Raw genomic sequence first — 24,305 nt, forward strand, 5'->3', positions numbered from 1 at the left:
TTTTTTTTTTTTTTCTGAGGCGGAATTTTTTCTCTTGTTGCCCAGGCTGGAGGGCAATGGCACGATCTCGGCTCACTGCAACCTCCACCTCCCAGGTTCAGGCGATCCTCCTGCCTCAGCCTCCCGAGTAGCTGGGATTACAGGCGCCTGCCACCACGCCTGGCTAATTTTTGTATTTTTAGTAGAGGTGGGGTTTCACCATGTTAGCCAGGATGGTCTCAAACTTCTGACCTTGTGATCCGCCCGCCTTGGCCTCCCAAAGTGCTGGGATTACAGGCGTGAGCCACCGCGCCCGGCCCAAACCCAAGTCTCATACCTCCCTTGCCCTTTTCATTCTGTGGCCCTCTCACGAGATAGTGGTAGCATAAAGGAAGACTACAGTTGTGTGTGCGCACTTGTGTGTGTGTGTGTGTGTTTTATTGTATATACAGGGAAGGCTTGCTGGAAGATAGGATATTATTGAGTCTTGATGTTTGCCATGTGGCACAGGAGTGGGAGTATGAGTGCAGCGGTGCAAAAAAAGGAAGGCTGTGCAGACCACTGTGTGCAAGAATGTGAATACTTCCTGGAGTAAATCATAAGCCTTAGATGTGATCCAATCCCTTCATTGTACAAATGGGAAAACGGGCTCAGGGAAGTTAATTGTTTGAGATCACAGACAACCATACTTAGAGAGAAGCCAGGCTCAAATGTTGGAGCCTTTTGGCTTTTTAAAGGATGTCAAGACAAAGAAAATGAAGTCTACTGGGGTGGGGAGGGGAAGTGGGGGACAGCCCAAAGTCAGAAGGAAGGCTGCCACTAAAAATCAGGCTTAAAGAAAAAAAAAAAAGAATAAAAAGAGTAATCAGGTAAAGGAAGGTATGGACAAATGCACTCAGGAAGTTAGGAGCTTCCCATTTGGGGACGGTCCTTCTTCCACTGAATTACCTTCCCTCAATGCTGATCTATGGAGAGCTTGCTGTCCTGTTTGTAGCACCTAATAATTTCATGTTTTTTTGTGGGGGATGTCTGTCTCTGCTATGGAACTCTAAGGTCCTTGACTTCAGTAGCTGGCACAGTTCCTGATGCAAAGCATATGCCCACTAGATGTTTACTGATTTATTAGGTGATTGAATAAATGGATGTTTTAGAAAGACCTCACAGATTCACAGGCATGATAATGATTACAGTGGGTTAGAATCATTTTCTTTTTTTTTTTTTTTTTTGAGACGGAGTCTCGCTCTGTCGCCCAAGCTGGAGTGCAGTGGCGCGATCTCGGCTCACTGCAAGCTCCGCCTCCTGGGTTCACGCCATTCTCCTGCCTCAGCCTCTCCGAGTAGCTGGGACTACAGACGCCCGCCACCACGCCCGGCTAATTTTTTGTATTTTTTAGTAGAGACGGGGTTTCACCGTGGTCTCGATCTCCTGACCTCGTGATCCGCCCGCCTCGGCCTCCCAAAGTGCTGGGATTACAAGCGTGAGCCACCGCGCCCGGCCTAGAATCATTTTCTAACCCACTCCAAATTCTTTGAGCACGTTTGTACCTCTCCTTGACCCCTGTGCAGTGTGATCCTTGAAGGGCAACAACCAGCATCCAGCACAGGGTTTGGAATAGATTAGGTGTGTAGTTTACAGTTGTTGAGAATAAATTACATTACTTCTTGATTCATTCACTGTAGTTATCTAATCTCTTCTGGACCACAGGCTGTGACGAAGGTCTGTGCCTTAGACATCTTTCTACCATGACTGTCAACCCATAATTCTAGCACAGGGTTGCTGGGTACCCTTTAACCTTTATTGTAGGTATTGATGAATAAACAACAAAAGTAAGTCTCTCAGGGCCTGCCACAAGTTTGGTAGTACTAATACACGTACCACATTTAATCTGCCAATCTTCAATGGCTTCCCACTGCACTTCGTATGAAACACAAATATCTTACTATTGCTCACAAAGCCCTGCACCATCTGGACCCACGCCCCTTCCTTATTCACTATACTACAGCCATCCTGGCCTTTTCTTTCAGTTCCTCTCATGCACTCCTTCATATTCCAGGGACTTGGCACACACTGTTCCCCTCTGCCTGAAATACTACTCCTACCCACTTAAAGCGGCTAACTTTCATTCTTCCAGTCTCAGATCAAATATTACTTTCTCAGCCCATCCCTGGCCTCCCAGTCTAAATGAGAAAGCCCCTGTTAATCTCCTGTTCTTTTTCTTCATAGCTTCTTTGTAGCTATGTACTATTTGCCTCCCCCACTTGACTGAAAACTCTATTTGTCTTGCTCACGTGTGTGTACCCAATGCCCAGTATAGTGCCTAGCACATGGTATTTGTTTAATCAATATTTGTTAAATCGAATGAAAGGCAAATACTTACAGGCTTGGTATCACATGCTGGTTACAGTCTAAACGCAGGAACTGCTACCTCTTGGTGTCCCAAGCCTTTCTAATGGGCTTGGGTTGGTCGGCACAGTGCTCAGGCGGAGGGTCAGACGACAGAGCCCTGGCTCTTTTCCTAAGGTCCACATCATCCTACCCTTGGCCTAGGCAGCTGCAGAAACGTGGTATGAGGAGGGCCAGGTACCTGGAGGTAGAAGCCAGATCCTCTGGGGCCTGACTCCCAGGCTTGTGCCGCACCACAACCCATCCACAAGATTTTTTTTTTTTTTTTGAGACAGAGTCTCACTCTGTCACCAGGCTGGAGTGCAGTGGTACGATCTTGGCTCACCGCGACCTTTGCCTCCTGGGTTCAAGCGATTCTCCTGCCTCAGCCTCCCAGAGTAGCTGGGACTACAGGTGCGCAACACCACACCCAGCTAATTTTTGTATTTTTAGTAGAGATGGGGTTTCACCATGTTTGGCCAGGATGGTCTCGATCTTTTGACCTCGTGATCCACCTGCCTCAGTCTCCCAAAGTGCTGGGATTACAGGCGTGAGCCACCGCGCCCGGCCTTTTTTTTTTTTTTTTTTAAATAATGGATTCATCCCTGCAGAACACTCCTTCTCACATACACACCTTGGTTCTCTCACCCAATTGTAAGAGTCTCTCTGGCCTGTGCCCTGGACTCCTCTGCTGTTGCTTCCTTGTCACCCATAAACAGATGGGAAATCTCCATCAAAGACTAATATTTCCTTGCAGGCTCACAGGATCACAGCAGGGTCCTGGAGGAAGCTCCTGTTATGGCTGAGCTTGGGACAGGATTGACAGGTTTCAGAGCTATCCCTCCCCCAGCACACACCCCAACCTAAAATAGGAATGACCATCTGGATCCACTTATGGGTTTGGCTGGGGGAGGGAAGGATGCCAGAGCTGAAACTGTCAAGCTGGGAAACCTCTGAGGGTAAGATGCTGCTTGTTTGAAGGGTGAGCTGGGGGCATTTCTTCTCTTGGTGGGCGTCAAAGCACTCCCTCAATTGGCCCCACGTATAAGTCCCCAGGACTCACAAATCTCCTCTCTCAGGATATCTTGCTCCTGGCATTCAAGGCCCCTCATGATACCCTCAAATTTTCTTTCCAGCCTCATTTCTCACAGTCTCCTTCGGGACTTGCCTGGAGTTAGCCTCACTGGCCTGTTTGCCCTTCACAGAACGAGTCCTGCACTTCATACCCCGTGTGTCTGCTCACACCGTTCCCTCCTCGGGGACGTCCTTCCTCTCCTCTTCTACACTACTTTCAAGGTTTCAGGCAAATGCTCCCTCTTTGCTCCCAGAGCACGAAGGCTGTGTTTCCACCTATTGAATATTCATGTGTACTTGCATTAGCATTAGCTGTTTACATGTCTGTCGCTCCCAAGGGAGTGTGAACTCCTTGAGAAGGGGACTAACTGGATCTATTGGTCCCTGTATCCAACTAGGCAACTGACAGAGAGGAAGTGCTCAGGTAATGTCACTGGAATTATTTGTTGACTGTAGATGGTCTCCTTAAGGGCTCTGGGGAAGAATCACCTCAATTCAGGGAAAGAGCCTGAGCCAGGGGCATGCTGCAGTATATGTAGCATGTGGGAGGGCAGCATCCTCTCTTCTGCTCAGCTTCGTCATTGCCCTCTCTGGCCCCTGGAAGCTGGGCCTCTCTCCATTATGACTCCAAACCTTCCCATGGTGGGAAGGAGATTAAGGGGACCAACTCAGTGCAACAAACTATTTCAGAGCAAACCCACTGGTCCTTTAGACATCAGAGTTCACAAAATGACTTCCTTTTCCATTTTTTTGTTTTATTTGAAATGGAGTCTCCCTTTGTCACCCTGGCTGGAGTGCAGTGGGGCCATCTCGGGTCACTGCAACTTCTGCCTCATGGGTTCAAGTGATTCTCCTGCCTCAGCCTCCTTAGTAGCTGGGATTACAGGTGCACACCACCACGCCCAGCTAATTTTTTCTTTTTTTTTTTGAGATGGAGTCTTGCTTTGTCGCCCAGGTTGGAATGCAGTGGCACTATCTCGGCTCTCTGCAACTTCTGCCTCCCAGGTTTAAGTGATTCTCCTGCCTCAGCCTCCTGAGTAGCTAGGACTATAGGTGTGCACCACCATGCCTACAAATTTTTGTATTTTTCTTTTTTTTTTTTGAGACGGAGTCTTTCTCTGTCCCCCAGGCTGGAGTGCGGTGGCGCGATCCCGGCTCACCGCAACCTCCACCTCCTGGGTTCACGCCATTCTCCTGCCTCAGCCTCCCAAGTAGCTGGGACCACAGGCGCCCGCCAGCACGCCCGGCTAATTTTTTTGTATTTTTTAGTAGAGACGGGGTTTCACCGTGTTAGCCAGGATGGTCTCGATCTCCTGACCTCGTGATCCACCCGCCTTGGCCTCCCAAAGTGCTGGGATTACAGGCTTGAGCCACCGCGCCCGGCCTTCAAATTTTTGTATTTTTCGTAGAGACAGGGTTTCACTGTGTTGGCCAGGCTGGTCTTGAACCCCTGACCTCAGGTGATCTGCCCACCTTGGCCTCCTGAAGTACTGGGATTACAGGTGTGAGTCACTGCTCCTGGCCCCAGCTAATTTTTGTATTTTTACTAGAGACGGGGTTTCACCATGTTGGCCAGGCTGGCCTTAACTCCTGACCTCAAGTGATCCGTCCACTTCGGCCTCCTAAAGTGCTGGGATTACTGGCGTGAGCCACCGCACCCGGCCTCCATTCCATTTTATAGATGGGCTAAGTTACCCAAGGTTATAGAAAGCACAGCTAGGACCAGAATCTAAGTCTCCCACTTTGGGGTGCCCAGGAAAGCATGATGGCTACACATGTGGACTCAGGAGTCAGCCAGCTCAGTGTTTGAACTTAAGCTTTGTCAATATCTGTCGCACCTTAGGAAAGTAGCAGAACCTGTTAGGGCATCAGTTTCCTTCTCTCTAAAATGAGAAATAGGCCGGGCGTGGTGGTTCACACCTGTAATCCCAACACTCTAGGAGGCCAAGAGGGGAGGATTGCCTGAGCTCAGGAGTTTGAGACCAGCCTGGGCAACATAGCAAGACCTCATCTCTACTAAAAAAGAAAAAAAAAATTAGCTGGGCATTGTGGCACATGCCTGTAATTCCAGCTACTTGGGAGGATTGCTTGAGCCTGGGGGGGCCACAGTGAGCCACTATTTATTTATTTGAGATGGAGTTTCACTCTTGTTGCCCAGGCTGGAGTGCAATGGCGCGAACTGACTCACTGCAACCTCCGCCTCCCAGGTTCAAGTGATTCTCCGTCTCAGCCTCCCAAGTAGCTGGGATTACAGGTGCATGCCACCATGCCCGGCTAATTTTTGTATTTTTAGTAGAGACGGGGGTTTTACCATATTGGTCAGGCTAGTCTCAAACTCCTGACCTCAGGTGATCCGCCCACCTCGGCCTCCCAAAGTGCTGGGATTACAGGCGTGAGCCACCACGCCTGGCCAGTGAGCCATTATTAATTTCATCATCCAGGTATTAAGCCTGGATGTTGATAGTTATCTTTTCTGCTCCTCTCCTTCCTCCCACCCTCCACCCTCCAGCAGACCCCAGTGTCTGTTGTCTCCTTCTTTGTGTTCCTAAGGTTTTTTTTTTTTTTTTTTTTTGAGACGAAGTCTTGTTCTGTCACCTAGGCTGGAATGCAGTGGCACAATCTTGGCTCACTGCAACCTCTGCCTCCTAGGTTCAATCGATTCTCATGCCTCAGCCGCCCAAGTAGCTGGGATTACAGGCATGCAGCACCATGCCCGGATAATTTTTGTATTTTTAGTAGAGATGGGGCTTCACCATGTTGACTGGGCTGGTGTTGAACTCCTGGCCTCAAGTGATCCTCCTGCTTCAGCCTCCCAAAGTGCTGGGATTACAGGTGTGAGCCACTACATTTGGCCTGGTGACGATCCCTTTTAGGGCTTACTAGAGTGATGAGGGGAGACCAGTGTGAGAGTCTCTAAATCACTGTAAAATAGGGGTAAACTATGGCCTCATTAGGACCAGGACCTTATTTTATATGTAAAAAAGAACTGGGTGGGAGCAGGAGGCAGAGCAACCAAGTGGCACATTCCTTCTTCGGGCCGCCACCACTGCCAGACATGTTAATATCCCTAGACCTGACGAAGAACCTGGCACGTGTGGGGCACTGAATGATGGCAGAATATACTGGGGAGGACTCACATTTCACAGTAAAATCCAGTGTTCAGCAACCATGCACAATCCCTGTATTTGCTATTCCTCCAGATAATCTGGAGGCTCCAGGAAGGCAAGGAATATGTTGTGTACAATTTTGTTATGCCAGTGCCTGGCCCAATGCCAGACACAGAGTAGGAGCTCAAAAGTATCATGGGCCGGGCATGGTGGCTCACACCTGTAATACCAGCATTTAGGGAAGCTGAAGCGGGAGGATCACTTGATGCCAGGAGTTTGAGACCTGCCTGGGCAATATGGCAAGACCCTGTCTCTATTTAAAGAAAAAAAAAATTATTGTGACCTATTATAAGAAAATGGTTTATAAAGAATTGTACTAGGCCAGGCGTGATGGCTCACGCCTGTAATCCCAGCACTTTGGGAGGCCAAGGCAGGCGATCACCTGAGGTCAGGAGTTCGAGACCAGCCTGGCCAACATGGCAAAACTCTGTCTCTACTAAAAACACAAAAATTACCTGGGCATGGTGGCGCATGCCTGTAATCCCAGCTATCAGGAGGCTGAGGCAGGAGAATTGCTTGAACCTGGGTGACAGAGGTTGCAGTGAGGCAAAATATCATGCCCTGCACTCCAGCCTGGGCCACAGAATGAGACTCCATCTCAAAAAAAAAAAAAGAACTGGACTAGGAATTAGGGATCAGGAATCTGGTCCTGACTTTGGTTCTAATTCACTAGGGTGCCTCAGGCAACCCCATCCCTTTTCCTGCTCCTCTTTGAAACTCATGGTCCCTATCTGTACAATGTGGAGATAGAGCTAGATCAGTGGTTCTCAGCTCTGGCTGCATACTAAAATGAACCTGGGATGATTTAAAACAATGGATGCCAGCCCAGGTCAGAAATGGAGCAGGACAAAACTCCCATGCTATTTAGTAGTGGGAGCGCCTGTGAACAGCCACTGCACTCCAGCCAGCGCAACAAAGCAAGACCCCATCTCTTAAAAAAAAAAAAAAAAAAAAAAAAGGACGGATGCCTGGGCTCTACCTCAGACCAATTAAAACAGAATCTCTGGGGTTGGGCATGGAAAGTTATAAAAGCATCCTGGGTGATTCTGATTTACAGCTAGGGCTGAGAGCCTCTGAGCTAGATGACTTCTCATCACCTTTTAAGTTCTAAACCAATATTTGGGCATGCTCTTAAGCAGACACAGGAGCAGCCCTCTGGAGCCACACTTGCCCTCCACAAATGCAGAAGTCCCTATTTCTAATCTCTGCTTTACTATACATTCACAGTATGCGCTCATCTGAGCCCCAGACTCTCTTATCAACAGGGCTCGTGAATGCTTTGGATGAATCACACATGTGGACACTCTTTAAAAATGGAGCACCACTGATCTTTTTGCTGTCTCTGTAGTTTCGCCTTTTCCAGGAAGTCATCTAGTTGGAATCATACAGGATGCAGCCCGTTCAGTCTGGCTTCTTTCACAAAGCAATAAACATTTAAGTTCCTCCATATCTTTTTGTGGCTTGATAGCTCATTTCTGTTTATCATGAATAATATTCTATTTTATGGCTGTATCAGTTTGTTTATCCGTTCACTTTTTTTTTTTTTTTTTTGAGACGGAGTCTCGCTCTGTCGCCCAGGCTGGAGTGCAGTGGCGCAATCTCGGCTCACTGCAAGCTCCGCCTCCCGGGTTCACGCCATTCTCCTGCCTCAGCCTCTCCGAGTAGCTGGGACTACAGGCGCCCGCCACCACGCCCGGCTAATTTTTTTTTTGTATTTTTAGTAGAGACGGGGTTTCACCGTGGTCTCGATCTCCTGACCTCGTGATCCGCCGGCCTCGGCCTCCCAAAGTGCTGGGATTACAAGGGTGAGCCACCGCGCCTGGCCTTTTTTTTTTTTTTTTAAATTGAGACGGAGGCTTGCTTTGTCGTGGCCCAGGCTGGAGTGCAGTGGCACAATCTTGGCTCACTGTGACCTCCACCTCCCAGGTTCAAGCAATTTGCCTGCCTCAGCTTCCCAAGTAGCTGGGATAAGAGTCTCATGTCACCACGCCCGGCTAATCTTAGTATTTTTAGTAGAGACGGGGTTTCGCCATGTTGGCCGGGCTGGTCTCAAACTCCTGATCTCAAGTGATCCACCTGCCTCAGCCTCCCAAAGTGCTGGGATTATAGGCGTGAGCCACCGCACCTGGCCTCCATTCACCTTTTGAGCGGCATCTTGGTTGCTTCCAGTTTTGGCAATCACGAATAAAGCTGATATAAACACTCATGTACAGGTTTTTACATGGTCATGTTTTCAACCCCTTTAGTTAAATACAAGGAGAGTGACTGCTGCATTGTATGGCAAGAGTATGTTTAGCTTTGTAAGAAACTGCCAAACTGTCTTCCAAAGTGGCTGTACTGTTTTGCATTTCCTCTGGCAATGAATGAGAGTTCCTGTTCCTCTACATCCTTGTCAGTATTTGCTGTGGACTGTTTTAACATTTTAGCTATCCTAGTAAGTGTGCAATGTGCAACGGTATCCCATTGTTTTAATTTGCAATTCCCTAATGACATGCTAAAAATCTTTTCATATGCTTACTAGTCACCTGTAAATCATCTTTGGTGTGGTGTTCAGATCTTTTGCCCATTTTGAAATTGGGTTGTTTCCATATTGTTGAGTTTTAAGAGTTCTTGGCCAGGCGCAGTGGCTCATGCCTGTAATCCCAGCACTTTGGGAGGCCGAGACGGGTGGATCACGAGGTCAGGAGATAGAGACCATCCTGGCTAACACAGTGAAACCCCGTCTCTATTAAAAATAAAAAAAATTAGCCAGGCGTGGTGGCGGACGCCTTTAGTCCCAGCTCCTTGGGAGGCTGAGGCAGGAGAATGGCATGAACCCGGGAGGCGGGGCTTGCAGTGAGCTGAGATTGCGCCACTGCACTCCACCCTGGGTGACAGAGTGAGACTCTGTCTCAAAAAAAAAAAAAAAAAAGTTGTGAGTTGTGTATTTTGAATACAAATCCTTTATCTGTTTTACAAATATTTCTCCCAGTCCTTGGCTTTTCTTTTCATTCTCTCCACTGTGTCTTTAACTGAGAAATTTTTTATTTTAATGAAGTCCAACTTACCAATTTTTTTCTTTCATGGATTGAGGTTTTGGTGTTGTATCTAAAAACTCATTGCCAAATCCAAGAAAACAAGTGGCTGGGACTGCAACTCCGATTATGTTAAAGCTACAGATCAAGTTGGATTTTCTTCCTATGTTATCTTCTAGAAGTTTCATAGTTTTGTATTTTAAATTTAGGTCTGTCATCTATTTTGAGCTAACTTTTGTAAAGTGTTAGGTCAGTGTTTAGATTTTTTTTTGCATATGGATGTCCAATTGTTCCATCACTGTTTGTTGATAAGACTATCGTTTCTCCATTGAATTGACTTTACTGCCTTGTCAAAGATCAGCTGACTGTATTTGTGTGAGTCTATTCCTGGGTTCTCTATTTGTTCCATTGGCCTATTTGTCTATTCTTTTGCCAGTACCACACTGTCTTGATTATTGTAGCTTGATAGTAAGTCTTGAAGTCAGGAGTGTTAATCCTCTGAATTTGTTTTTCGTAAGTATTATGTTGGTTATTCTGGGTCTTTCTTCTTTTTCTCCATTTTTAACAAGAAGTTTATTTAAACAACAAGATGCTTGACTTAAAAGGAAAACTATTTAGGATTCTTTTTTTTTTTTAAGAGTAATTTATCTCCACTTAAAGACAGATTGCCCTACATGTAAGAGCTATATACACAAAAAGTTATAAAATTGTCCTTGGTTTTACAATGATAAATGAAAAACATTAAAATTCTCCAATGAATAAGGTATTTAAGAATTTTTTTTTGTTAAAATAGTGAGAGCAAAATAACATTGCAATGTAAGATAAGAGTTGAAGGAGCATGCCACTGATGGAGAAAGGGAGGTAATTTTCAAGAATCAGTATTTTCCCCACGGGTATGTTTTGATTGACATCAAGTGGATGTCATTGGCCATTTAATATTTAAAACAGCAAAATGCTTGTGAACATACACCCATTATTTTATTTACAATAAAAGAATGGGTAAGGAAAAAATAAAAGAATAGCGAAAACTATACTATAGTAATAGTCATGGTGTGGTAGAACCAAGTTGCAGTTTTCTAATTGAGAATGGAATCTTGGCCTATAAGAACAAAGTTCTAGAGTAAAGAAGCAGGTTCCTTTTTCAGTAGACACTTCTTGTCTGTTGCTGAAACACATCAATTGTATCTTCATCCTCCATTTCCAACTGTGCAGGTGTGTCTGTTTCATTGACTGGTTGCCTGTCAAACTAGAATCTGATCTGCCTCACTGACAAACTCTGTCATTCACAAAGACTTTCATTACTAAGTGGTATATGACTCTTTTTTTTCTTTTATGAGATGGCATCTCATTCTGTCACCCAGGCTGGAGGGCAGTGGCGTGATCTCAGCTCACTGCGACCTCCGCCTCCTGGGTTCAAGCAATTCTCCTGCCTCAGCTTCCCAAGTAGCTGAGACTACAGGCACATACCACCATGTCCAGCTATTTTTTTGTATTTTTAGTAGAGACGGGGTTTCACCATATTGGTCAGGCTGGTCTCAAACTCCAGACCTCAGGTGATCCACCCATCTTGGCCTCCCTAAGTGCTGGGATTACAGGTGTGAGCCACCACACCCGGCCGGTATATGACTTTTAATTTTAAACTGCACCACAGAACCATCCTGCCCTATTACCTTCAAATTAATAAGATTGTTATTCTCAGTCTTGACTCCTTCCTTGGGCTTTTCATCAGCCATGCGAGTGCTGGAGTCTCCTCAGCTGCTGCTTCACAAATGAGGCACCAGGTCTGCACAGAACGAATGAGCACACAAACGGCACCAGGAGAGGCAGAAGGAGGTGGAACAGTGGAACTCTTCTGGGTCTTCTACATTTTCATGTAAACTTTAGAATCAGTTGGTGATATTCACAAAATAACTTGCTGGGACTATGACCAGGATCACATTGAAGCTATAGATCAAGTTGGAAAGAACTAACATCCTGAGTTTTCCTATCCGTGAACATGGACCATCTCTCCATTCACTTGATCTTCCTTGGTTTCTTTTTATCAGTTTTGTAGTTTTGCTCATACAAACCTTGTACATATGTTGTTAGATTTATTCCTAAGTGCTTTTTTTGGGGGATGCTAATGAGGGCTGAATAGGTGGAGGACGAGGTGCTTTTAGAACAGTGAAACTATTCTGTATGACAATGTAATGGTGGATATGAGACATGCATTTGTCAAAACCCATAGAACTTTGCAACACAAAGAGTGAACCGTAATGTAAACTATGGACTTCAGTTATCATGATGTATCAATATTGTTTCATTAATTATAACAACACACTAATGCAAGATGTTAATAATTGGGAAAATTGAGCTGGGGAAAGAGGGGTATATGAAACTCATTATACTATCTGCTCAATTTTCTGTAGCCTAAAACTGCTCTAGAAAGTAAAGGCTATTAATTTTTTTAAAAAATGGAGTACCAACTCCAAATGAAACAGAGACCCTCGTGAAGTCTTCCAATGCCTCCCTTGCCTACAGGATCGAGTCTGTGGTCTCTCACCAGGCACAGGAAATCCTTCACAGTTTGACTGCCCCTCCAGTCTACCCTCTACAATCCAGCCAAATGGAGTCACTCAGGGTTCATGAAGGAACCTGAGACTCTGCACTACTCCCTGGTCTGGAACATTGTCCCTCCTTTGCCTGGTCTGGAAATGCCTTCAAGAAGCTTCTGCAGACGTTAATTTGGGTACACAGAGGAATGATACCAGCCCACAGTATCTGTTTTATAATACCACCTATTGTGTTTCCGGCAGGACCTCTCAGTAGTTTCAGTAGTGAAACTACTGTTCCCACAGACTAAACCATAGTTCCCAAACGGTGCATCAAGGTGCCTGAGGGCACCCACAGCAAATTCACAGGGGGCTAAGTAGGACATTTTGAAAGATATTCAACATCTTTGGCTAATGAGAGAACTACTAGCTCAAGGTAGTTCACAGTTCCATTATTAGATTATGCCACAATCCTTTTGATTATGTCATCTTTAAGAAGCTGGGTCTTGGCCGGGCACAGTGGCTCGCGCCGGTAATCCCAGCCCTTTGGGAGGCTGAGGCGGGTGGATCACAAGGTCAGGAGATTGAGACCATCTTGGCTAATGCGGTGAAACCCCGTGTCTACTAAAATACAAAAAGTAAGCCGGGCCTAGTGGCAGGTGCCTGTAGTCCCAGCTACTCAGGAGGCTGAGGCAGGAGAATGGCGTGAACTCAGAAGGTGGAGCTTGCGGTGAGCCGAGATCGCACCACCGCACTCCAGCCTGGGCGACAGAGCGAGACTCCACCTCAAAAAAAAAAAAAAAAAAAAAAAAAAAAGCTGGGTCTTTAGTGGTTGCTGTGATAAAAAGCAAATGAAAATCAATGTGGGACAGGAAATGAAGGTAGCAGTGTCTGCTTTGATTAGAAAATTTAACAAGGTGTTCAGTGCCCAATGGGCAGCATAGATCCCATTAGTAATTGCAGTTGTTTAAGAACGAAGGCCGGGCGCGGTGGCTCACGCCTGTAATCCCAGCACTTTGGGAGGCTGAGGCGGGCAGATCACCTGAGGTCAGGAGTTTGAGACCAGCCTGGCCAAGGTGGTGAAACCCCATCTCTACTAAAAATACAAAAAATTAGCTGGGTGTTGTGGCGGGCACCTGTAATCCCAGCTACTTGGGAGGCTGAGGCAGGAGAATTGCTTGAACCCAGGAGGCGGAGGTTGCAGTGAGCCGAGATTGCACAACTGCACTCCGGCCTGGGTGACAAAAATGAAACTGTGTCTCAAAAAAATAAAAAATAAAAGATAAAAATGAAATAAAAATAAAAATACAAAAAAAAAAAAAATAGCTGGGCGTGGTGGCACATGCCTGTAATCCCAGCTACTTGGGAGGCTGAGGTAGGAGAATCACTTGAACCCGGGAGATGGTGGTTGCAGTGAGCTGAGATCGTGCCACTGCACTCCAGCCTGGGCAACAGAGCAAGACACTGTCTCAAAGAAAAAAAAAAAAAAGAATGAAATAAATATTGTTTCTTCCAATTCAGGTGTATTATTTTTTAAATGGCAACTAACTTGTTAGGACATACCTACTTTTTAAGTGATTTGGACTGAACTGCTTAATACATTGAACTGTTATTTCTTTTGATTGAACTGTTGTTTCTTTTGATTGAACTGTTATTTCTTTTGATTGAACTGTTGTTTCTTTTGGCTTAGAGGCTCCACGAAAAAATTACTGAGATGGGAGATGGTGCTGTGAGCTAAGAAAGCTCAGGAACCTCTAGTCTAAGAGATCATCTAATCCAGGGCACTTCAAAAACTTGCAGATGTGAAATCAGTTTAGTGGGTTATAACCATATTTTCTTCCCAATAAAACAGAAAGGTAAGCAGAGTACGCTGCATGTAGCAAGAGTTAATATTATTGTGTAAAACTTTTGTTCATTATATATATATATATATACACACACACACACATATATCTACAAGTAATCATGTGTCTATTGGGTCACAATGTAAAATGGTTTGAAAAACCACTAAGATTCCAAGTCCCTTATTTTACTGATGAGAAAACAGCCAGAGAGTGAATGCTGATGATCACAAATCACAGCCATGAGATCTGGGCTCTGCACTCAGCCCTGCTGGGCTGGGTGGCCACTGCTCACAGTGACCCTTCAAGGCAGGCCTCATTCTGCCCAGTAGAGGTGTGGTTACTCAAAGTCACAGAGCTACAGAGGTGAGGGACCAGGTGCCCTCACTTTGGTTCCAAGACCCACCTGCACCCCACAAATGCCACCAGCCACACCTAGAACAAAATGGTTTTAATCAATTGCGTCACCCTCACTCTCCTGGGAGCGGAGCAACAAAAAGGCTCGGCTCCTGCCCCCAGAGGACAGTAAGGCTTATGTGTCTCTCCACACTGCAGGGCCCAGGCTGGGCAGGCAGGGGGTGGGAAGCAGGACAGGAGGCAGGGAGGGAGGGTGGGAGGCAGGGAGGAAATGGCAGGTGGCTGGAACACAAGAAAGCAAAGGGGACCCAGCTGGTCCTTGGGCCCCAGGGCCCAGCCCCAATACTCCTGCTCTCCCTTCTCCCTGGCTAGAGAAAGGTCACGGAGAAGAGACAGGGGAGCAGGTCCCAGCAGCAGGAGAAGCAGCAGCAGCTGTTTCCTTCACCAATAAATATACTTCATTACCAAGCTAGAAGAGAGGGGTGGGAAGAGGGACTGGGGTGGGAAGGAAGGGGGAGAAGCTGCCACCTGTGTTGCTGGGATTAAAGCAATGAGATGGTGCCAGACCCCCCACCACTATCCTCACCCTCCCCTTGTCTTCTTAAAACTGTGAAAAAGCTTTTAACATGGCCCTCCTGTCTCCAGGGCTGCTCTGAAGCCTGACTGAGAGGAGGCACCTGGCAGAGACAGGGGCTGAGGGAGGGAGCGAGGGAGTGGAGGGAGAGGAGAAGGGAGGCTGCTTTTCCCCAGGGGCTGCAGCTGGAGGGCTGGAGCCAAGTAAGCACTGAGGGGAAGCAGGGAGGGAGAGAGGGGGAAGGATGAACCAACTACCTGGAGCAGCTGGAGCTAAGAGCCAGGGGGCAGAGGGGAGGGGAGGCCTGGTGAGTGGTGGGTTGATCGCTGCATCCAGTGTAAAGCTTGGGGCTGCTGGGGAGGGAGGGGCCGAGTAAGGGACTTTCCCATCTGAGTGGCTCAGGAGACCCACCCCTCCCCTCTCAGAGCAGCAAGGGACAGAGAAAAGCCATCACTTCTTTGGTCTTTGTGGCGGCTCAGCATGTGGGATGGGAAGGAGGGCAGAAAGGGCAGAGAAGGGCCCTTAGCAGGAAGCGCCACCTCAGCAGAGTAGGCCTGGCTGGGAGCTCTGGCAGAAAGGTCACAGTGAGGCTGAGGAGCGCCCAAGAGGAGAACGGCCGTAGTGCAGAAGTGCTGGCATGGATGGGTGGGGTAAGGTGCAGTGCCCCACCCTCTGCCAGGGCCCTTGGGAAAGGCAGAGCCTCCAGAGGTGGCCAGTGAGAGTAGGTGCAGGGCCAGAGCTAGTAGCCAGGAGAGGAGCGAGGGTGCTCCACAGCGACCTCAGCAGGCGGCCTGGTCTTGCCCACTCCAGGGCTCCCATCCTTCCTTTTGGTTCCGCTCTAACACTGGTGGCTCTGGAGGGAGGGTGGGACCCATCCTTTTTCAAAACCTTTCCTGAAGACCACAGGGGAGCTAGCCTTGCAGGCTAGGGAGCAAGAGTGGCAACAGGCCAAGGAAAGCCCTTACCAATTGGGAATCCCACTCCTCCTCCTGCTGCCAGCTAAAGGGCAGGACAGTCCCTGAAGACAGTTCAGCTTGTTCCTCCCCACCTGAGGCAGAAGGGGTTTTGAGGCAGGCCAGAGCCCTCTAGGGACATGGAAGCAGGAGATGGGGGGGGCATATGGAGGGGTGTCCCCTCCTGCTCTTTTTTTCAGGGCTGGGGATAGTCAGGGGACAATCAGCCCAGAGTCTGAAAGCCAGCAAGTTGTAGCAACCTCCACCCCTAATGCCAAACTAACAAACAAAACAGGGGAAATGAAAAAAAAGGGGGGTGGGGAAGACAAACCAAAACAGAATCCCCTGACCTCCTGCCCAGGGCAGAGGGTCCAGCCAGTAGCAGGGGCTGGGGACCAGGGCTGGAGGGTCTAGCTGGGCCGGCACTGCACCTGGCCCTCAGAGCTGTCCTCATCATCAGAGGCCCCGGCACCCCCACTGCTCAGGCCCGTGATCCGATAGCCCATGTTGAGCAGCATCACCTCCAATGGGTCTGCATTCATGCGCCGCTGGTTGGCCTGTGAAGCACCCTCCATATCTTCCACGACTCGGCCTGTGAGGTCTTCACTCTGTGGTGGAGAAAGGGGTGACACACGTGGGGCTCAGGGAGGGAGAGACACCAGGGTACATGTATAGGGGCGGGGGAGGGAAATACACAGACTAAACTATCTATAGGGGGAGGTACACGTACATGCCAGGAGGTGTATATGGGTGGAGGGGAACACACAACCCTGGCTACGTATTGTTGGGGGTGCTCATGCTGGAATATATATGGGGGGACACGCCACCTCAGGATACACAGGCCGGTCATAACATGCTGGGATACACGTGGGGGACAGTACACACCAGGATATGTTGGACACACATACTGGGATACCTGGGACAAGGGGCAGATGCGACTTCCCCACCCCATTCTGTTTTGCTGCCACAACAACTCTCGCTTCACCTTTCTTTCTCGTCTCCTCTCAATGGGAAAGCCTATAGGGGCCTCTCTTTAAAAGTCACAGCAAATTATCTTGGGAATCAGACATACCACTTGACTTTTGTTTTGCCAGCTGAGAAGAGGGAAACAGTAGGGCAGAGGGGAAGGGGAGGCACCAAGCCAGCTTCCCTGGCTACCCACCCTGGGAGTGGAGGGCACTCCACTGTCCTAAGTGTCCTTGTGGGCTGGACACTTCACAGGCATCTCTTCTTTACTCCTCACCACAACCTTTCAAGGTGGTGCGGTCATTCCCATTCCCAATGTACAGATGATTAAAAGCCTGGGTCAGAGATGGTGAAGTCTCTCAGGCAGCGAGTGAGGAGACTGGATTCGAACTTAGGCCTACCAGATGCCAAAGCCTGCACAGTTCCCTTGTGACCAGGGCCTCTGCACAGCCTCTGGAGAATTGCCGCTGCATTTGGAGCTTCTGGAATCTGAGGACACAGCCTTGGGCCCCGGGGTAAGGCTTACTCAGCAGCTTCTAGCCTCTGGGTGGCTCATTTCTCTTCCCCGCGCTAGCAGGCTCCCCTGGAGCCTTCCATAGAGTCCCTGCCCTCCTCTCTGCTTGGCTTTGGTCACCTTGCCTGCACCCTCACCTCTGGTCGGGGGTTCCAGAGCCGCACAACAGGATCGATGCCACTGGTGGCCAGGAAGCAGTAGCTGGGGTGTGGCTGCAGGCAGTTGACAATGGACTCATCCCCTTGGAGCACACGGACCAGGTTGGTGGTCTCCTTTTCCCAGATGAAGAAGGAGCCATCGTCAGAGCCACTGACGATATACTGAGCGTTGCTGGCGGGGGCAAAGGGCAGGGAGGTCAGGTGGGGTACTGCCCTACAGCCTCAAGTAGAGGCTGCATGGCCTAGGTAAAGGGGGAGCAAGGAAGTCTGCAGCCACTCAGTCCCCCACACGCTGGGGTGTGCACTTGACCCTGAATTCCTCCATGTATATAGCCCTGGTCACTGTTCTCTTAAACCCAGGGCCAGCGACTACCTGGATTTCTCCAAGACAGTCTCCCCTGCAGTTCATTATTACCTCCTTGGGCCAGGATCATCTTACATCATCTCTCGGGCCTCTAAAATACCCTGTTTTAAGCCTCCCCTGAGCAGTCCCAGGTTTCTGGCATCCAGACTCTCCGTGCCCCTCACACACCACTGACATTTAGAGGGCATCTTGATGGATTCTTTTTTTTTCTCAGAGACAGGGTCTCATTCTGTCACCCAAGCTGGAGTACAGTGGCATGATCATGGCTCACTGTGGCCTTCACTGGTTCTCCAATGTCAGCCTCCTGAAAAGCTGGGACTACAGGTGCATGTCACCACACCCAGATAATTTTAAAAATTTTTTATAGAGATGGGGGTCTATGCTGTCCAGGCTGGTCTCAAACTCCTGGGCTCAAGCGATCCTCCCGCTTCAGCTTCCCCAAGTGCTAGGATTACAGGCATGAGCCACTGTGCCTGGCCTATGGAGAGATTCTTGATTCATGTTCATGTGTCTCACCTACCCAAAGAAAGTACATCTACAAATGAGGGGTGGGGGTGATGGTGTCTGAAACACAGGGTGTGTCCCTTAGTACACAGGGCACAGTTTTGAGCACAAAACAGATGTGCCAAGATTCCCAGCCTTGGAGGGCTGCTGCCTCATACTCCCAAGCAGAGGGAGGTTCCTTGAATACAGATAAAGAAACCAAGCTCTGGCACATGCAGACAGAGGGAGAAGGAGGTGGGGGATGAAGGAGTGCTGGAGGCTCTACTTGGGTTATCTTATTAGTCCTTGTTACGGCCTCATAAATGGGCATGGCAGGTTGGTCATTTCATAGATTAAAAAACTTTAGAGGCTGACAAAGGTGAAGCCATTTGCCCAAGGGTACAGAGGCAGAGCAGGGATTTGAGATTCTTCTCTAAAACCATTATGCCCCAACACTCCCCACTCAACCTCCCGCTGCCAACTGGGCTGCACCCTCCTCTTCAGGGCCTCGGACCTGCCAAAGAAATTGGCCTCCTTGATATCCGTGGTGGTGTTGCAGTGGCCGCAGTAGCGGAACTGATAGTCGTAGCTTCGCTCCCGCAGCACCATTTCATCCTCTGAGATGGAGTCCTTGCGGCTCGTGCTGCGGAGGCGGACTGGGGCGCCGCCACCAGGTCCCTTCTTCTCCTCTGGGGGCAGAGATCCAGAAAAGGTAAGCGTCTTGTTCCCTTCTCTCCTTCCCTATTTTCCCCCACCTATGGCTCTGTTTTCAGTCCAAAGTCTGACAACATAGAGCTACCTGCCTCCACCCTTATCCTGGAAAATTGGGGAAAGGTTGTGAGGAAGATGCATCTTTGGATTTAGCCCCTGAGGATGTTCAAGAGGAGGCCTTTGATGCCAGGAGGGCCCTGGTTCAGGTCCCTAAATGAGGGCCTGAAAGCACCAAAGACGCAGAGACGCAAAGTCTGTTTCTGTGGAGGGGAGAGGCAGGGGAGGGTAGAGTGAGGCACTAGTAAAGAGAGAATGGATGACTTTGTTTTTTTTTTTTTTGAGATGGAGTCTTGCTCTGTCACGCAGGCTGGAGTGCAGTGGCGTGATCTCGGCTCACTGCAACCTCCACCTCCAAGGTTCAAGCGATTCTCCTGCCTCAGCCTCCTGAGTAGCTGGGACTACCATGCCACCACGCCTAGCTAATTTTTGTATTTTTAGTAGAGACGGGGTTTCGCCACGTTGGCCAGGCTGGTCTCCAACTCCTGACCTCAGGCGATCCACCTGCCTCGGCCTCCCAAAGTGCTGGGATTACAGGCGTGAGCCACCGAGCCCAGCCTGGGTGACTTTTATAAACAGATTCATAGCACTTAGGGCAGTAAGGACCATGCCCTTACCCTCTGGAAGACAAGTTATTAGGGTCCCAAATGAGAGTCACTGATCAGTTAAGTGACAGGTAAAGTCACACAAGTTTTCTCAGTTCCTTAAAAGTGACTCACTCATGCCTGCTTCAGGGCCTTGGAGCATGCTGGTCTGTATGCCAGGAGCTCTGCATCTCCCACAGCTACACTTTGTTGTTGTTTGAGACAGGATTTTGCTCTGTCACCCAGGCTGGAGTGCAGTGGTGTGATCATGGCTCACTGTAGCCTTGACCTCCTGGGCTCAAGTGATCCTCCAGCCTCAGCTGCCTGAGGAGCTGGGACTACAGGTGTGTGCCACCACCCCTGGCTAATTTTTTTTAATTTTTCTTTTGTTGATATGGGATCTTGCTATGTTGTCCTAGCTGATATTGAACTCCTGGGCTCCAGCAATTTTCCCACATCAGCCTCCCAAAGTGCTGGGATTATAAGCGTGAGCCACCGCACTAGGCCGAACAGCTATATTTTGTATCTAGTTAATGCTTCCTTTGTATCCTTTAGATCTTAGTTTAAATGTTTCTTCCGGAAGAACCCCAGAATGCCATCAAGCCCCCCCCACCCCCAACATGCACACCATTCAGGTCCCCATGGCACTTGTCATACTTTTTGTTTCTCCTTTATCACTTGGTTCCTTCACTAGACTGTAAATGCCATAAACACAGAAATTCCATGTGACTTAGTCACAGCTCTATTCCCAGGACCCAGCACAGTGCCTGGCACATGGCAGGTGTCTGATAACTATTCATTAAACAAATGAATTTATCACATGGTTGGTAAACTGCAAAGGAGAGAGGTGAAGATCCATGTCTGCCTCCTGTGAGCTCACCATTCACGTTTACAGACCACACTCCAATGGCCCACTTCACTCTCCAGCACACGGAGGTGAGCTGGGCAGGGCTTCGTGCTCTTTGTGCAGGTAAGGCAGTAGTAGGTAGAGAGGCTGCGCTTTCTCCAAGGCCACACAGTCACGTGGTGGAGCTGCATTTGGAACCAAGGCCCCACAGTCCAAGCCTGAGGCATTTCTACTGCTCTGCGCTATTGTCTCTGCTGCACTTGTACACTCGGAACAAACACAACGACCGGCTTCTGCCTCTCAGATGCCCAAGTGGAACCACCAGGGCCCTGTCTAAGCAGGTGCGAATGCCTAGTGGGAGCCTGACTGAGCTCAGCTTCCTCCTATCCTGGGTACCAGGCACTCCCCCAGGTGCTTTAAACGTGCCATTTAAACATGCTGATCCTCAATAGAAACGCTCAGTGGGAGGTGCTGGCATGTCTCCTTTTCAGACCAGGAAACACTCTCAGACAGAGACCAAGTAACTGCCCCAAAGTTGCATGGTTTCTGAATCAACATCTGAACCCAGGCCTCTCCAATCCCAGAACCATGACCTCTCCAGAATGTCATGCAGCATCTCCAAGAGAAAGAGTAACAGCACCCCCTCCTTAGTGCCCACTCACCACCATCGTTTTTAGAGAAGAGGGCAGCTGTGATGTCGCGGCCCAATGCATCACAAGCGCTGCTGTGGGCCTGCTCCGGAAATTTCCCTTTGAAGTCGTCCAGGCACTCCAGGGCTTCAGCCACATACTTGAGCTCAAAGAGGCAGCGGGCCAGGCGAAAGTGTGCCTTCAGGTGGCATGGGTTTAGGGAGATGGCCTTGAGGCAGTCCCTCAGGGCATCATAGTGGTCACCATCCCTGGGAAGGCAGGGAAGAGTGGCTTGGAGGTGGAGCCACGTGGCAAGCAAGGGGTCCCCATTCAGTCTCCTCTGCTTCCTGTGGCCACCCCAGCCCACCACTGACAGATCTCATGGCAAGGGGACTTGAGGACGAACAGAATCCTGGCTCAGCCCAGGCCTCCCCCATCAGGAGACAGAGTATGGTTAAGGAGCAAGCCAGGAAACCCTGAGGTCTTGAGGGTGGCAAAAGCTGGTGTCAGGCTGCCCTCTGCTGGGCACAGAGTGCAACTGCACACTGGCTCACCCCAGGCACCCGCAGCTCTGCAGCAGAAGGCCTGGCATCTTGCCCACCACAGGCTCCCCAAGCCCTCCTTCTCTCTTCCCCCATCCACCTTCTCAAATCACCCCCAGCTGGCCTTCAAAGCCACGTCCAAGGCAGGGGGCCCTCAAGGACAGTTCTGTGGTCTGGGGAAGCCAGAAGTGCCAGGCTGGGGATGCAGGGTCTGACCAGCAGGCAGCAAGCCCTCAGCCAGACCCCCCTCTGTCCTGGCTGACTGATCCACAGCAGCTGTGGCCTCTACCTCCTGGGGCTGGAGGATGGGGCCTGACAGTCTGGCAGAGTCAGCTCTCTGGAAGCTGATGGTAAGGGGGGTTGTGCACACCAGGAGCTCCAAATCGTCCCCACTCACTTCTCCAACCTCCTGAAGCATGGATGAAGGGAAGTGGGAGTGCTTTTGATGGGGAAGCGGGGAAAGAGGAAGTGAAAGGAGGTCAGAGAAGCCCCTCCTTTTCCCACCCTGTGCCAGAATATAGGAAGCACACTCCCCCAGCACCCATAGACCTGTCCTTGCCTCTTGTCTGGAGAGCCAGACGGGCCACAGGAACTGCTTCTTCAGAAGCCTTTTTTTTTTTTTTTTTCAGCTGGGCTGGAGTAGGCCTAGGACCCAACTGTGCCAAGCAACAGTAAGAGGCACCCCTTAGAGTTAATGGCCCCTTCTCCAAGGGCACAGCTCACAACAATCTGGCATGGCTAAGGCAGGCCTGACATGGGAAGGTTCTTCCTGAGCCTCCTTCTGCAGTACTTAGAGGGAGCACCCAGTCCTCGGATCAGCCACGCTCAGACCAGGAACCAGCAGCTCAGCCCACGTGGGGGCAGGCAGGAAACAGAGCTGCTTCAATGGCGTGGCCTGCGTCAGGATGAATGGCTGTGACGAAGGAGCAGGCACTGTTTGGAAACCCAATTACTGCATGCAAGGTGCCCCTCTGAGCTCCTGGGGAGAGCCAGACCAGAGACCAGCCAGGAGCCAGAGGGTGACAGCTCCCACTGCATCCAGGAGCAGATGGCAGCCCTGGGGAGACTGGCCTAGGACAGAATGTGACATTCTAGGGGTCACTGGCAGGCATGTGGGGATGGGGGTAGAGAGCAGGCTGGCCCCAGGGCTCACCCTTCCTAGACTCACTGCCAGATCTATCTCCCTGAAAGGACAGCCCTCGGCACATCCCTCTCCTGCTCAGAACTCTCCAGTAGCTGCCCATCACGCACTGAATCGAGGCCAACGTCACCGCTCTGCATTCCAAGCCCTCCCTAGGCCGGCCCCAGGCTACCTCACAGACTCATCTCCTGCCAGTCCCTTTCCGAACTCTCTGCTCCAGCCAAATGGATTTGCTGTTCTGCAAACAAGCTCTTCAGTCAGTCCCCCACCCCCACGCCTTTGTTCACACCATTTCATCTCCCTGGAATGTCCTTCCCCCACAGGCCCCTCCTCTCCTTCATCTCCTGTCTAAGCCTGCCTATACTTAAAGCCCATTCAGACGCCATGTCTTTCTGATGCTTCCCTGCTCCCTAGCTAAAGTGACCCAACTTTTCTTGATGCCCACAGCCCTTTACATGACCATTCACAAAAGTCACTGCTTCCTATCTCTTTAATGCTGAGCTATGTCCACCACTTTACCCACTGTCCGGAGGCTCCTCTGGAGCACAGGAGCTCAGAGTGATAGAACTTTGTGTTCCTAGTACCTAGCACATAGTAGGAGCTCAGAGAACATGCTGAGGGCACATATGGATTGGGAAATCACCAACCTCTCTCAGCAAGAATGCAGGAGTGAAGCTGAGCTCTCAGCCTACAGCCTGGATGAGGACCACTGAGTTCTACCCAACTGTTGGACAGAGAGGTGAATCAACTCACGATTCACCCAAAACAGTCATCTCCTGGGTTTGGCTGCCACCTGAGCCCTTGGCCAACTCCTGATGCCTTAGCTAAGGCCGGGGGACAGCATCTTCCCACCCCCACCCAGCACTACCATCCTGCTGACTTGGGTGGGTTTCTTAAGCTTCCCTCTCTGGCCTGCCTAGTTGCAGCCAGACGATGGCACACCAGCTGGCCTGTCTGTCTGGGCAGAGCCGACGGATGCCAGACGGAGCAGAAATGGCTGTGGGCCCAGCTCTATCCATCTCTAGTCCTGGCCCTGGCTGGGGGATGGGGGGCGGGGTCTGCATGTCTGCTTGCCTGCTGGTGCTGCAGGCAGAAGGGCTGGGGGCCCTGATGGTCTCCAAAGATGAGGAGTTCTTTCAGATATGGTCTACTTCTTCATTACCAGCCACCATACCCTAGCGTGACCCATAGCCAGCTTTGGATCTCTGGGATATGGTTTGTACTCAGTCCAAAGGGTCTAAGAACACAGAAAGCAAGCCTTCGGGGGGCAAGGGACTGCAGAATATTTTAGACACGTACCAACTGAATTCACCAAACCCCTCATTTCCACTTAGCAAGATTCCACTGCTCTTCAAAGTCCAATTCTCCAACAGTTGGGACTAACAGTACTCAACTCCTACTTCCCCAGGGGCCACAGCACTTTATAATAATATGCCA

The 24,305-nt window shown here is 49.6% G+C and overlaps 2 protein-coding genes across 5 annotated transcripts in view; both read right to left on the minus strand.

Annotated features, from left to right (window-relative positions):
* Nucleotides 1–9,702: 9,702 nt before the first annotated feature.
* Nucleotides 9,703–12,956, minus strand: LOC129472097 (small ubiquitin-related modifier 2-like). Its single transcript, XM_055261520.2, has 2 exons — nucleotides 11,223–12,956; nucleotides 9,703–10,846 (listed from the first exon to the last, which is right to left on the minus strand). Exons 1-2 carry the CDS (start codon nucleotides 11,347–11,349, stop codon nucleotides 10,758–10,760), a joined length of 216 nt encoding a protein of 71 aa, XP_055117495.1. The 5' UTR covers nucleotides 11,350–12,956; the 3' UTR covers nucleotides 9,703–10,757.
* A 1,468-nt stretch (nucleotides 12,957–14,424) lies between these two features.
* Nucleotides 14,425–24,305, minus strand: part of WDTC1 (WD and tetratricopeptide repeats 1) — a 78,903-nt gene continuing 69,022 nt past the window's right edge. For all 4 annotated transcript variants that reach the window (XM_063631435.1, XM_063631436.1, XM_055261444.2 and 1 more), the window contains exons 13-16: nucleotides 21,219–21,454; nucleotides 18,872–19,046; nucleotides 17,490–17,682; nucleotides 14,425–16,480 (exon numbers count right to left, since the gene is read on the minus strand). In XM_063631435.1, the coding sequence (XP_063487505.1) occupies nucleotides 16,283–16,480; nucleotides 17,490–17,682; nucleotides 18,872–19,046; nucleotides 21,219–21,454 (802 nt within the window). In that variant the 3' untranslated portion in view covers nucleotides 14,425–16,282. The remainder of the gene's footprint in view (nucleotides 16,481–17,489; nucleotides 17,683–18,871; nucleotides 19,047–21,218; nucleotides 21,455–24,305) is intronic.

Source organism: Symphalangus syndactylus, chromosome 22 (genome assembly GCF_028878055.3).
Source record: "Symphalangus syndactylus isolate Jambi chromosome 22, NHGRI_mSymSyn1-v2.1_pri, whole genome shotgun sequence".
NCBI lineage: Eukaryota > Metazoa > Chordata > Mammalia > Primates > Hylobatidae > Symphalangus > Symphalangus syndactylus.

Coding starts and splice junctions, on each gene's coding strand:
- LOC129472097 (XM_055261520.2), bottom strand. CDS start 11,349: ATGGCTGATGAAAAGCCCAAGGAAGGAGTCAAGACTGAGAATAACAAT. Junction 10,847..11,222: donor TCATATACCGGCCGGGTGTG/GTGGCTCACACC, acceptor ACAGGCAACCAG/TCAATGAAACAGACACACCT.